At 68.3% G+C, this 12,067-nt stretch overlaps 2 protein-coding genes across 2 annotated transcripts; both read right to left on the bottom strand.

The window, feature by feature from the left end:
• Positions 1 to 558: 558 nt before the first annotated feature.
• Positions 559 to 4,412, bottom strand: TUBA1B (tubulin alpha 1b). The gene is made up of 4 exons (XM_063358965.1): positions 4,269 to 4,412; positions 2,707 to 2,929; positions 2,484 to 2,632; positions 559 to 1,743 (listed from the first exon to the last, which is right to left on the bottom strand). The coding sequence occupies exons 1-4, from the start codon at positions 4,269 to 4,271 to the stop codon at positions 763 to 765; spliced, it is 1,356 nt and encodes a 451-aa protein (XP_063215035.1). The 5' UTR covers positions 4,272 to 4,412; the 3' UTR covers positions 559 to 762.
• A 2,226-nt stretch (positions 4,413 to 6,638) lies between these two features.
• Positions 6,639 to 10,316, bottom strand: TUBA1A (tubulin alpha 1a). Its single transcript, XM_063359256.1, has 4 exons — positions 10,168 to 10,316; positions 8,703 to 8,925; positions 8,480 to 8,628; positions 6,639 to 7,800 (listed from the first exon to the last, which is right to left on the bottom strand). The coding sequence occupies exons 1-4, from the start codon at positions 10,168 to 10,170 to the stop codon at positions 6,820 to 6,822; spliced, it is 1,356 nt and encodes a 451-aa protein (XP_063215326.1). The 5' UTR covers positions 10,171 to 10,316; the 3' UTR covers positions 6,639 to 6,819.
• Between the last annotated feature and the right edge of the window lie 1,751 nt (positions 10,317 to 12,067).

The following is a 12,067-nucleotide window of genomic DNA, read 5'->3' as shown; positions in this document are numbered from 1 at the left end:
TGGCCTGAACGGGCCCGGCCTCCTCCTTCCCATTGGCCGCGGGATGTGAATGAGGCGCCGCTCATTGGTCGATGGCAGCGCGGGGCGCGCTGATAGGCTGAGGGCGCGGCCGCGCTCCCGCCCGCCGCTCCCCCAGGGGCAGTCGTCGTCCGTCCCCCCCCCCCCCCCCGCCGCCTCCCCGGGGCGGGAGCCGGGATCGGGCGCTCGGACGGGGCTAATCCCCCGGCGGGTTAATCCCCGGCGGGGGCGAGGGCGGGGGGAACCAGGGACAGGCTGCCCCAGAGCTGGGGGCACCGTGGAGGGCAGGAGCCCGCCCCCCACCCCACCCCAGGCTCTCGGGCCCCACGGAGCAGCATCACCCAGGGGGGGCCTGGCAGAGCCTCCCAACCCATAGCCCCGAGGGACGAGAAGGGCTGGCCAGAGCCAGCTCCAGGCAGGAGCGCTGCCATCTCACTGGGCACAGACAATGGGGACACTCTGTTCCCACAGGACGGGGCCAGGCGGCCCTGGGGAGCTGCAGACTCAGACACAGAGGGTTTGTATCCGACACAGCAGCCGTTTCTCTTAAAGCCTTTTATTCACAGACATGTTACAGACACATGGAAAACCGACGAGATCACACCAGAGAGCACGAGCCCAGGCAGAGCAGTGCGTCCCTCCAGCCGGGCCCACGAGGCTGAACCCACCCAGTGCACAAGAAAGCTGAAGTGTTTGAAGCAGACATTTTGTGGACATGCTACAGCGACAGAAGGAACCCGGCATTTAGTATTCCTCCCCTTCCTCCTCTCCCTCCCCTTCCACTGAATCCACCCCCACCTCCTCGTAATCCTTCTCCAGGGCAGCCATGTCCTCCCGGGCCTCTGAGAACTCCCCCTCCTCCATGCCCTCCCCCACATACCAGTGCACAAACGCCCGCTTGGCATACATCAGGTCAAACTTGTGGTCCAGGCGGGCCCAGGCCTCGGCGATGGCCGTGGTGTTGCTCAGCATGCACACAGCGCGCTGCACCTTGGCCAGGTCCCCCCCGGGCACCACCGTGGGCGGCTGGTAGTTGATGCCCACCTTGAAACCTGTGGGGCACCAGTCCACGAACTGGATGCTACGCTTGGTTTTGATGGTGGCGATGGCGGCGTTGACATCCTTGGGCACCACGTCCCCGCGGTACAGCAGGCAGCACGCCATGTACTTGCCGTGCCGCGGGTCACACTTCACCATCTGGTTGGCCGGCTCGAAGCAGGCGTTGGTGATCTCGGCCACCGAGAGCTGCTCGTGGTAAGCCTTCTCGGCCGAGATGACGGGGGCGTAGGTGGCCAGTGGGAAGTGGATGCGGGGGTACGGCACCAGGTTGGTCTGGAACTCCGTCAGGTCGACGTTCAGGGCCCCATCAAAGCGCAGGGAGGCCGTGATGGAGGACACGATCTGGCTGATGAGGCGGTTGAGGTTGGTGTAGGTGGGCCTCTCGATGTCCAGGTTGCGGCGGCAGATGTCGTAGATGGCCTCGTTGTCCACCATGAAGGCGCAGTCGGAGTGCTCCAGGGTGGTGTGGGTGGTGAGGATGGAGTTGTAGGGCTCCACCACGGCCGTGGAGACCTGTGGGGCCGGGTAGATGGAGAACTCCAGCTTGGACTTCTTGCCATAGTCGACAGAGAGGCGCTCCATGAGCAGGGAGGTGAAGCCAGAGCCAGTGCCACCCCCGAAGCTGTGGAAGACCAGGAAGCCCTGCAGCCCCGTGCACTGGTCAGCCTGGAAGGGAAGAGAAAACAAGACCAATCTGTCATTAATTCTGACATTAAGCTGCTACCGACTTGCCCAGGGCAGCAAATATTCACCCCAAGATCTCAGGCCTTTGCGGACTCTTGTCTCAGGGACACAGGCAGGGACAGGCATCTGCCCAGGTGCTCCAGCTGTTTCCGGCCATAGCGCCCTGTGCATCGCCACAACCAGCCCTCGAAGGAAGGGGCACCTTCCCGCAGGGATTGGGGGACACTTGGTTCCGTCCTGCCCAGGAGCTAGCTCTTGCAAGTGCCTGCACGCAGCGTGACCCATGCATCAGGGGAAGAGGGAATCCACACCAGCTGCCCCAGCAAGAGTTAAACCCTTGGCACAGCTGCTCTTAAGCAGCTACTCAAGAAGGATCACAGTCCAGATCTAGGAGAAACCTCACGTGACCCTAGAAAACGGATGAAATAAGGTTTTCCCAAGGGCAGAAAGGAGCCAGCCTCCCCCCAGGCACTCTCCACCCTCGGGGGGCACATTCTGGGCTTGCAGGGTTTTGAGGAAGGGAGTTCAGCCCAGGGGAGGGGACTGATCCTGATCCCCGCTCACTCCCCACAGGGAGCCCCAACCTGCTGCAGGGTGCCAAGAACCCTAAAACGCGCCTGGAGGCACAGCCCAGCTCCTCATTACTGCCCAGGTCCCACCAGAGGGTTCCCCTTTCTCCACTGGCTGCGGTGGTACCAGCCCCACCCAGGGCCTGGACCCACCAGCTTGCGGATGCGGTCGAGGACCAGGTCGATGATCTCCTTGCCGATGGTGTAGTGCCCACGGGCGTAGTTGTTGGCCGCATCCTCCTTGCCCGTGATCAGCTGCTCGGGGTGGAAGAGCTGCCGGTACGTCCCCGTGCGCACCTCGTCTGCGGGGAGGGAGCGCACGTTAGCACCCGGCATCCCGTTCACGCCACCCACCTCACCCCCTCCCCGCGCTCACCGATCACCGTGGGCTCCAGGTCCACAAAGACGGCCCGCGGCACGTGCTTGCCGGCCCCCGTCTCGCTGAAGAAGGTGTTGAAGGAGTCGTCCCCCCCGCCGATGGTCTTGTCGCTGGGCATCTGCCCGTCGGGCTGGATGCCGTGCTCCAGGCAGTACAGCTCCCAGCAGGCGTTGCCGATCTGCACGCCCGCTTGGCCCACATGGATGGAGATGCACTCGCGCTGCGGGGGACACGGAGGGTTGGGGGGGGGGGTTGTCAGGCTGGGAGCAGCCCCCACCCTAACACTTGTTGTGGCCAGGCTCAGCCCGGCCACTGTCGACTCAGTACCCCAAACCTCCGGCTGAGCAGGGTGGGGGCAGCCCAGGAGCCGAGCTTGCCCCAGGATTGGGGGGTGTGGGTGTGTGTCTGTGTGTGTGACACATGTTTGGGGACAGAGCAGAGCCACCGTCTGGCACAGCGCTGGGGGTACCGGGGGTACCATCAGCCTTCCATCTGCCTCCAAATGGCGCGCGGGGAGGACATTTTCCCGCCCCACAGCACGGGGAGGGCGAGGCTGCGCCGCAGGAGGAGGAAGAGGAAGCGCAGGGCGCAGCGGCGGGGACGCGACTGCACCAGCCGACCCGAAACCACCGGGGAGGGACGATGGCGTCAGCCCCGGCGTGGGGGTGGTGGGGGGGTCCCTCTGCTCCATCCACCCCCCACCCCCCTTCCCCGGGGTCCAGCACATTCCCGGCCGCACCCTGCACCGCACCACCTGCTCCTGCGCATTCCTCCCACCCAGGGGGGGGGGTACGACACTACCCGGGGGTTTTATTTTTGGGGGGGGCGTGGGACATGGCCCATGTGGGTTCCGCGAGGAGCCACGGAGCAGGATCAGCCCCAGGGGGGTCGGACGCGGGGGGGGGAAGGTGTGTCAGACAGACCGCAGGGACCCTCTACGCTCGCCACGGCGGGGGGGGGGGTGGGGGGGTGTGTGAGGTTGGGGGTTCAGGGCTGGATTTGGGTGGAGCCGAGGGGGTGGGGCTGAGCCCCTTGCGAACGGGTGGGGGTTTGCCCCCGCCCCGCGCCTTCCCGCGCGCGGGAAGGGTAACGGTCGGGGCTGGGCGCCAAAAGCGGGACAGCCCCGCCCCCGCCTTGGTGGTGGTGGGGGAATCTACCAGAGACCAGGTGCTGCCCCCCCCGAGTGGTGCTTCCCCCGGCAAGTTCGGCCCCCCGGCAAGTTCGGCCCCCCGGCCCCTCTCTGTCCCCCCAGCTCCCACTCTGTCCCCCCCATCCTCCTTTAGCCCCTGCCCTGTCGCCCTCACTCCTCCCTCCCCCCGGTCTATCCCTCCCCGTTACCCCCCCAGTCCCTGCTCTGCCGTACGCTCCCCCTAATCCCTGTTCGCGCTCCCCGTCCCAGGGGTCTCTACTCCCCCCCTCCCAGCCTTTCCCCCTCCCCTCCTGCCCGTTCCCCTCCCCAGCCCCAACCCTCGCTCCCCCCAGCTCCAGCCTTCATCCGCTCCCACCCCTGTTTCCCGGTGCCTCCCCAACATTTTGCAATCCCTCCCCCCTCGCTTTACCATGGCTGCGGCTCGGTTACTCGTCCCGACAAGCAAGGAATCGACGCAAGTACCAGGCTACCGCCACCCCCGGGCGCCCCGCTATATACCGGCCGGGGGGGGTGGGCCGTGTGCCCCCGCCCCGCGCTCCCATTGGCCGCCGCGCCTGCCCATCCGTGCGCTCTCCACCGCGGATTGGCTGCGACGCGTGGCGCGACCCGCCTCCAGCTCCCCCTCCAGCTGCCGGGCGGGCGGGCGCTGCGGGGCTTTGGGGGGCCCCCTCCCTCGCCGCGGGGTGCGCCGCCCGCCCGGGGCTTGCGAAGGGACCCCCCGCCCGGTGGGGCGGGGGGCACTGACACACACACTCCCCCCCCCCCCCGTCGTAAGTCCCCCCATCACTGCGTTTGCCGGTGAGGGGGTGGGAACGGCCGTTTCCGCCCCCCCCCCCCCCCCCCGCCTCTCCCCCCGCCCGGTGCGGCTCCGCTGCAGAGGAAAACTGCGACATGGGGGGCGGGGGGGGCGGCACGTGCTGCCGCGCCCGGAGCCCCCCCCCCCTCCCCGTGGCCGTTAATCGGCTTCTCCGGCCGGACCCCACCGCCCGCCTCCCCCACGGTGCGGCCCATCTGCACCCTGGGGAGCCGCCCCCAAACCCCCCCCCCCGACCCATCTGCCCCATGCGGCCCCCCCCCCCCGGCTTATCTGCGGGTGGCCGCCGCAGCCCTGAATCCTGCCGCGATGGGGGGGGGGGCACCGTGCCGCCGCACCCCGCTCTATTTGCCCCGGGGGTGGGGGTGGTGGGTAGACCCCCTTTGATCTCCCGGGGGCGGGGGGGGGGCAGACCCCGCTCACTGCAGTGGGCTTTGTTTTAGCCGCGCCCCCGTCTGCCTGCGTGATGCCTCCCTCTCCAGCCAGGCGGGCCGCCCCCCCCCGCTCCCTGGGGACCACCGAATGCGGGATGCCCTGGGGTCCCACCCTGCCCCCCCCCCCCCGCCCCCGGGGCGCCCGGCTGCGAGGCCGCGGGGGGGGCCGGTGAGGCCGGCGGGGGGAGGAGGCGGGGGGGGGGGGCAGCACCAGCCCCCACCTAATCCCCGCAGCTATTTGCTCCCGATAATCCGCCTTCCCGTTTTGCCCGGAGCTTTGCGGACAACCCAGCCGCCCTTTCGCCGGGTGTCCCGTCCCGTGCGCCCCCCCGCGCCCGCCGCCGCCGCCGCCGCCGCCGCCGCATTGCAGCGGGTGACGTGGCTCCCGCCATTTGCCTCGCGCCGCCGCCGCATGGCCGCCCCGCCGCCTCCCGCTCCCGGCGGGACGGGCGAGTTCTCTTCTCCCCCCCTCCCGGCTCTCTCTGGTCGCACCGGGCTCTCGGAGCGGGGGCGGCCGGCCCGAGCCTGGCACCAGCCGGGCTCCCAGCGCTGCCAACGTGGCGACCGGGCCGGGCCGCGGCACAGCCCCTCCCAGCCCTCCCCAGTGGGAGCTGGCGTTGCTGGCACAGTAGTAGCCCCCCGGTGTGTGTGTGTGGGGGGGGGGGGGGACACGACACGATGGACGACCCCCCCTCCCCCCCAGCATCCGCTCGAGTTTCACTCCGCGTTCAACTTCCCCTTCATTATTTATCCCTGACCGCAGCCAGCAGCAATGGGGGGAACGGACACACACGACAGATGGGGACAGCAGGGCCTGGCTACCCTATGCCCAGGCAGAGCTGGGGGGCGGGGGGGCTGCTGCCCCATTTCCCACTCCCGCTGACCGGGGCTTCCAGGACGCCCCTGCCCCACTTCTCTTCCCCACAGCAGGGAACAGAGGGGCTTCAGGACACGCCATGACCGGGAGGTTGGGGGTGTGTGTGAAGCACCCACCCATCCCTACACACCCAGATGAGGGGGGGGGTGGGACTGTTAACAACACCCATCCCTGGACACCCAGGAGGATGAAGGGGGCCACTTTCAGCCCCCTGGGGATTGAGGTTCCGCAGCCCCTCCCCTGCCTATGCACAGCAGAGACCCTCCCAGGCTTCTCCCCAACTGTGAAGGGGGTTCGGAGATCCCCCCCCACGGGCTCATGTGGCTCCTGGTCCTAAAAAAAGGCTGCCCCCCAGCCCCCGGTACAGGGCCATGGGACAGTGTGTGTGTGTGTGTGTAGGGGGGGCATAGATCGTGGCAGGGGGGCACATTGCCCACCCCAGGGGCAGCACAGCAGCAGGATGGGGAGGGAGGACAGGTTGGGGGAGCACAGGGCTGGGGCGGCTGTAGGGTGCTGGGCTCAGCACAACCCCAGGCACCCACTCGAGGACCTGGGTGCAGCCAGGGACCCCGGGGTCACGCCAGGGGCTGTCAGGGACAGCAACCAAACCCAAGGAGGGACATGACGGCACAGAGTAAAGACAGAGCCAGGGGGTAAGACAGGGAATGCTTTTTATTTAGACCCACAGGAGAGGACGGGTGGGTCCATAACAGACTTTTCCACTGAAGCACAGACCATTGGACAGGACAGACCGCGGCGCACACACTGCTACAGACCCACGGGGGGGTCTTCAACTAGGTTATGTTCCCTGTAGGAGCAGCACCCTTGTGAGAGTTTAGTATTCCTCCCCTTCTTCCTCTCCCTCCCCTTCCACTGAATCCACCCCCACCTCCTCGTAATCCTTCTCCAGGGCAGCCATGTCCTCCCGGGCCTCTGAGAACTCCCCCTCCTCCATGCCCTCCCCCACGTACCAGTGCACAAACGCCCGCTTGGCATACATCAGGTCAAACTTGTGGTCCAGGCGGGCCCAGGCCTCGGCGATGGCCGTGGTGTTGCTCAGCATGCACACAGCGCGCTGCACCTTGGCCAGGTCCCCCCCGGGCACCACCGTGGGCGGCTGGTAGTTGATGCCCACCTTGAAACCTGTGGGGCACCAGTCCACGAACTGGATGGTGCGCTTGGTCTTGATGGTGGCGATGGCGGCGTTGACATCCTTGGGCACCACGTCCCCGCGGTACAGCAGGCAGCACGCCATGTACTTGCCGTGCCGCGGGTCACACTTCACCATCTGGTTGGCCGGCTCGAAGCAGGCGTTGGTGATCTCGGCCACCGAGAGCTGCTCGTGGTAAGCCTTCTCGGCCGAGATGACGGGGGCGTAGGTGGCCAGTGGGAAGTGGATGCGGGGGTACGGCACCAGGTTGGTCTGGAACTCCGTCAGGTCGACATTCAGGGCCCCATCAAAGCGCAGGGAGGCCGTGATGGAGGACACGATCTGACCTATCAACCTATTGAGGTTGGTGTAGGTGGGCCTCTCGATGTCCAGGTTGCGGCGGCAGATGTCGTAGATGGCCTCGTTGTCCACCATGAAGGCGCAGTCGGAGTGCTCCAGGGTGGTGTGGGTGGTGAGGATGGAGTTGTAGGGCTCCACCACGGCCGTGGAGACCTGTGGGGCCGGGTAGATGGAGAACTCCAGCTTGGACTTCTTGCCATAGTCGACAGAGAGGCGCTCCATGAGCAGGGAGGTGAAGCCAGAGCCAGTGCCACCCCCGAAGCTGTGGAAGACCAGGAAGCCCTGCAGCCCTGTGCACTGGTCAGCCTGGAAGAAGGAGAGACAATGGGGGGGGGGCATGTTTAATCTGGGCAGCAGAAGTTGCTCCTTCCTCTCTGTGGCCTCATAAGGACATTTGGGGGATTTCCAGCAGCTGAGCAGGAGCCACCGGGATGGGTGACAGGATGTCCCTCACCCCATCTGTTGGGCACTGAGTCATGGCCAAATCCCCCAGGGAAGCCCCTTGGCCCCTGGGTGGGAGAGTGGCCAGAAGCACCTCGTAGGGGGGCTGGGTGCCACCTGCTTGGCAGCAGAACAGGGACCGGTTTGGGGATGGGGTTTGGGGAGCAGGGAGCAGGGCAAAGCGCCAGCCCCAGCAGAGCCGCCCGGCTCTGGGATGGGCCGGTTGGAGCTGCACAGTCACCAGGACGCCCGTCCCCAGCTGCACGCAGCTGGACTCGGCTGCGACGAGAGCCAAGCAGGAACAAAGAGGGAATTGCACAGCTCAGCACCGCCAGTGCCTGGGGACCACGGCGCTGTGGAGTGGCTCCAACACCCCAGCGGCGCCGCGTCCCGCGGCTGGCCAATGGCAGCCGCTGCAGAACAGGATTAACATTAATTAATAAATTAAATCTAAACCCAGCCTGGCTAGTCCAGAGGGGAGGGCGAGACTGAGAACAGAGTCTTTGTCCTCAGCTCACCACCCTCGAGCCCCTCCCGCCCCTACCAGCTTGCGGATGCGGTCGAGGACCAGGTCGATGATCTCCTTGCCGATGGTGTAGTGCCCACGGGCGTAGTTGTTGGCCGCATCCTCCTTGCCCGTGATCAGCTGCTCGGGGTGGAAGAGCTGCCGGTACGTCCCCGTGCGCACCTCGTCTGCGGGGAGGGAGCGCACGTTAGCACCCGGCATCCCGTTCACGCCACCCACCTCACCCCCTCCCCGCGCTCACCGATCACCGTGGGCTCCAGGTCCACAAAGACGGCCCGCGGCACGTGCTTGCCGGCCCCCGTCTCGCTGAAGAAGGTGTTGAAGGAGTCGTCCCCCCCGCCGATGGTCTTGTCGCTGGGCATCTGCCCGTCGGGCTGGATGCCGTGCTCCAGGCAGTACAGCTCCCAGCAGGCGTTGCCGATCTGCACGCCCGCTTGGCCCACATGGATGGAGATGCACTCGCGCTGCGGGGGCAGGACATGTGGCCGTGTCACCCCCGGGCTCCCCCCTTTGTGTCTGTGTCCCCGCCTGCGGCACCCACCCAGGACGGGCTGGCAGCGAGCTGGGAAGGGCCAGTCCCCAGGGCTGCACGGGGCCAGCTCAGCCCAGGGGCCCGATCCTGCCCACACGCACCCTATTGTTCTGGGTCCTGGCAGGCACCGAGGGCTGCAGGGGGGGTGCTCAGCTCCCACGGTCCCATCCTGCCCCCCCCTCCCCGCCCCGAGGGAGCTGGGACCCTGCCTGTTGTGGGATGGGGAGCACAGCTCCGGGGGCTCATCCTGCCCCAAGGGACTGGGACCACACCCAGGGCAAGACAGGGAGCCCCGGGGGTCCCATCCTGCTCCATCCACCCCATTGAGACCCAGCACTGCCCAGTGCGGGGGGGGCTCAGCACCAGGGGCTCATCCTGGCCACTCAGGTCCCCTTTGAACCAGGGCCACGCCCAGTGCGGGACTGGGGGGGGCTCGTCCTGCCCTGCCTTGTCCCCCGGTGCAGGACAGGGTGCTCAGCACCGAGGGGGGGGTGGGGGGCAGTCCTGCCCTGCCCGCCCCACCCCCGGGGACCCGTTCTGCCCCGTTAAACCGGGGCCACACCCAGTGCAGGCTGAGGGCTCAGCTCCGGGCGGGGCAGGGGGGGGGGGGAGGCGGGCAAGGAGGGGGGGTTCTGCCCTGCCCGGTTTAACGGGAGCCACGCCCAGTGCGGAACCCTTCTCCGTACCGGGAATGGCGCGGGGGGGGCCCGATCCTGCCTCATCCAGCCGGTGCCACGCCCAGTACGGGCTCAGGGCTCAGCACCGGGGATCCATCCCGCCCGGTTTAACGGGAGCCACGCCCGATGCGGGCTCGGGGATCAGCCCGGGGACCCATCCTGCCCGGTTTGACGGACATCACGCCTGACGCGGGCTCAGGGCTCGGTCCCGGGGGTCCCATTCTGCCCCGTTTAACGGGAGCCACGCCCGGTGCGGGCTCGGGCCTTGGTCCCCGGGAAAGCAGGGGGACGCAGCCAGCCCCATTTAACGGGAGCCACGCTCGGGGCTGTGTCCCGGGCGACCCCCCCTTGCCCGATTTAACGGGAGCCACACCCGGTGCGGGCTCAGCCCCGGGGTCGAGGGCTCCACCCTGGGCAGGGGGGGGCGGGGGGGGGGGGACGGGGGACAACGGCGGGACCCCCCCCCCCCGTACCACACAACCCCCCCTCCTCCTCACCATGGCGGCGGTCGGTCCGGGGCGGTCTCACAGCCCGACGCTGAGGCGGTCGATGTAAGAGGCGCGGCGGAGCGCGGGGCTCGGTGCGGGGCTTTATAGGCCCGGCGGGGCGGGGCGGGCGGCGGGGCCGGGGGCGGCGGCGGCGGCGGCCATTGGCGGCGGGGCGGGATGAGGTAATGCCCCCCCCCCGGGGCCGCAGACAAAGGCCGGGCGGTGCGGGGGGGCTGCGGCGGCCACCGACCGGCCTAGCCGCCGGTTCCTGCCCGCCGCCGTCTGGACCCCCGGTCCCGCCCATGTCCTTGGCCCCGGCCATGTCCCCGGTGTGTCCCGGTCCCCGTTCTTGGCCGAGCCGCTGTGCCCGGCCACGCCCTGGTCCTCATCCCCAGTTGTGCCACCGTCCCCAGTCTGGCCGTGTGTCACTGCCCTGGTTCCCAGCCGTGGCCCTGTCCCCATCCCCAGTCAGACCCTGGTCCCCATTCCTGGCCGCGCCCTGGTCCCCATCACGAGCCGTACCGCCGGCCCCCTGTCTGGCCACCGGTTCCCAGCTATGCCCCTGTCCCCATCCTCAGCCGTACTCTTGTCCCTGTCCCCAGCCATGCTGTTGTCCCCATTCCCGGTCACACTCGGGTCCCCATCCCCAGCCACACCCCGGTCCCCATCTCCGTCCATGTCCCTGTCCCCAGCCACGCCCTGGTCCCCATCTCTGGCCACGTCCCTGTCCCCATCCTCGGGGACACCGTCCCTGTGCCTGGCCATGCCCCAGTGCCCTGGTTCCCAGCCACGTCTTGGCCCCTGTCCCCACCGTGGCCCGGTGCCTGTGCTGGCCGCAGCCTGGCCCTTTCCCGGCTCTGCCCCGTCCCTTCCAGCTCCTCTTTGTCTGCTCGGGCAGCAGAAACCAGCCCCGCGGGGCCCAGCCCGGGGGAGAAAACCTCCTCCCCTGGGGCAGCTGGGGACGAGCGGGGCCAGGGGGGTTGGGGACAGCAGGGGGACACGGGGGACAAAGCCCCAAGGTTGCTCCCAGCGCGGTTTTGGGGGCTGGGGGGCCCGGATTGAGCAGCAGCTGCTCTGCGGCAGCTGGTGGTTGGGGACACAGCTGGGACACCAGGGCATGTGTCCCCCGGCCACCCCTCCATCTGCTGCAGCCCCTGCACAACCTGAGCCACTGTCCCTATGGCCCTGGGGGGTTCCCCCTCCTTGGGTGTGTGTGTGTGTGTGTGTTTTCCCCCTCCCATTTGCCCCTGCAAAGCCCACAGTGGATTGGGGGGGGGGGGCGCTGGGTGTTGCCCCTCCAAGGTGGGGACTACAGGGGGCTCAGCCGCTGCAGAGGGGTGACCCCGCGCCCCACACGCGGGCTGGCCCCAGCTGCCGCAGGTGGAGCTGCCACGATTGCCCCCCCCTACCTCCCCCCCCTCGCCCCCCGCCCCTCTGCTGAGAAATCACATTTTTCTCAGCATTTCCCACATTATGCAGATTTCTGGGCAGCTCCGGGTTCCCACGTCCCCACCGCCAGCCCCACGTCCCTTGCCACCAGCCCCACATCCCTGCCGCCAGCCCCATGCTCTGCCAGCCCGGTATTTTTGGGGTGCTGCTGGAGTGACGGGGGGGGGGGGGGGCGCGGGGACGAGCCGGGGCTCAGCTCCCTCGGGGCCGCCGGGCTGCAGACAAAGAGGGGCTGGGATTTGGGCACTGCCTGCCAGAACAAAGGGCTGGGCAGCCCCGGCTGCGCCAAGCGGCAGATTCGGCTCCCGCCAGGCTGGTCCCTGTTGCCAACGGGTGTCTAGGGGGCCACCGGCCCCAAAGCGGCTCAGCCCCCAGCCCCCAGCCCCACGCCAGGTCTGTCCTTACGCGGAAAACTTCTCCTGCCTTTGTCCCCCCGCCAGCCCCACAGCACCGTTGTGGA

This window comes from Chroicocephalus ridibundus, chromosome 24 (genome assembly GCF_963924245.1).
Source record: "Chroicocephalus ridibundus chromosome 24, bChrRid1.1, whole genome shotgun sequence".
NCBI lineage: Eukaryota > Metazoa > Chordata > Aves > Charadriiformes > Laridae > Chroicocephalus > Chroicocephalus ridibundus.
The sequence above is the reverse complement of the archived record's forward strand: the minus strand, read 5'-3'. Positions and strand labels throughout refer to the sequence as shown.

Bases quoted from the DNA above. Each gene is read 5' to 3' on its own strand.
- TUBA1B (XM_063358965.1), bottom strand. The intron at 2,633-2,706 runs GTGAGCGCGGGG...CCCTCCCCGCAG, and splicing joins CCTGGAGCCCACGGTGATCG to ACGAGGTGCGCACGGGGACG. The intron at 1,744-2,483 runs GTGGGTCCAGGC...CTTCCCTTCCAG, and splicing joins TCGACCGCATCCGCAAGCTG to GCTGACCAGTGCACGGGGCT.
- TUBA1A (XM_063359256.1), bottom strand. The intron at 8,629-8,702 runs GTGAGCGCGGGG...CCCTCCCCGCAG, and splicing joins CCTGGAGCCCACGGTGATCG to ACGAGGTGCGCACGGGGACG. The intron at 7,801-8,479 runs GTAGGGGCGGGA...TCCTTCTTCCAG, and splicing joins TCGACCGCATCCGCAAGCTG to GCTGACCAGTGCACAGGGCT.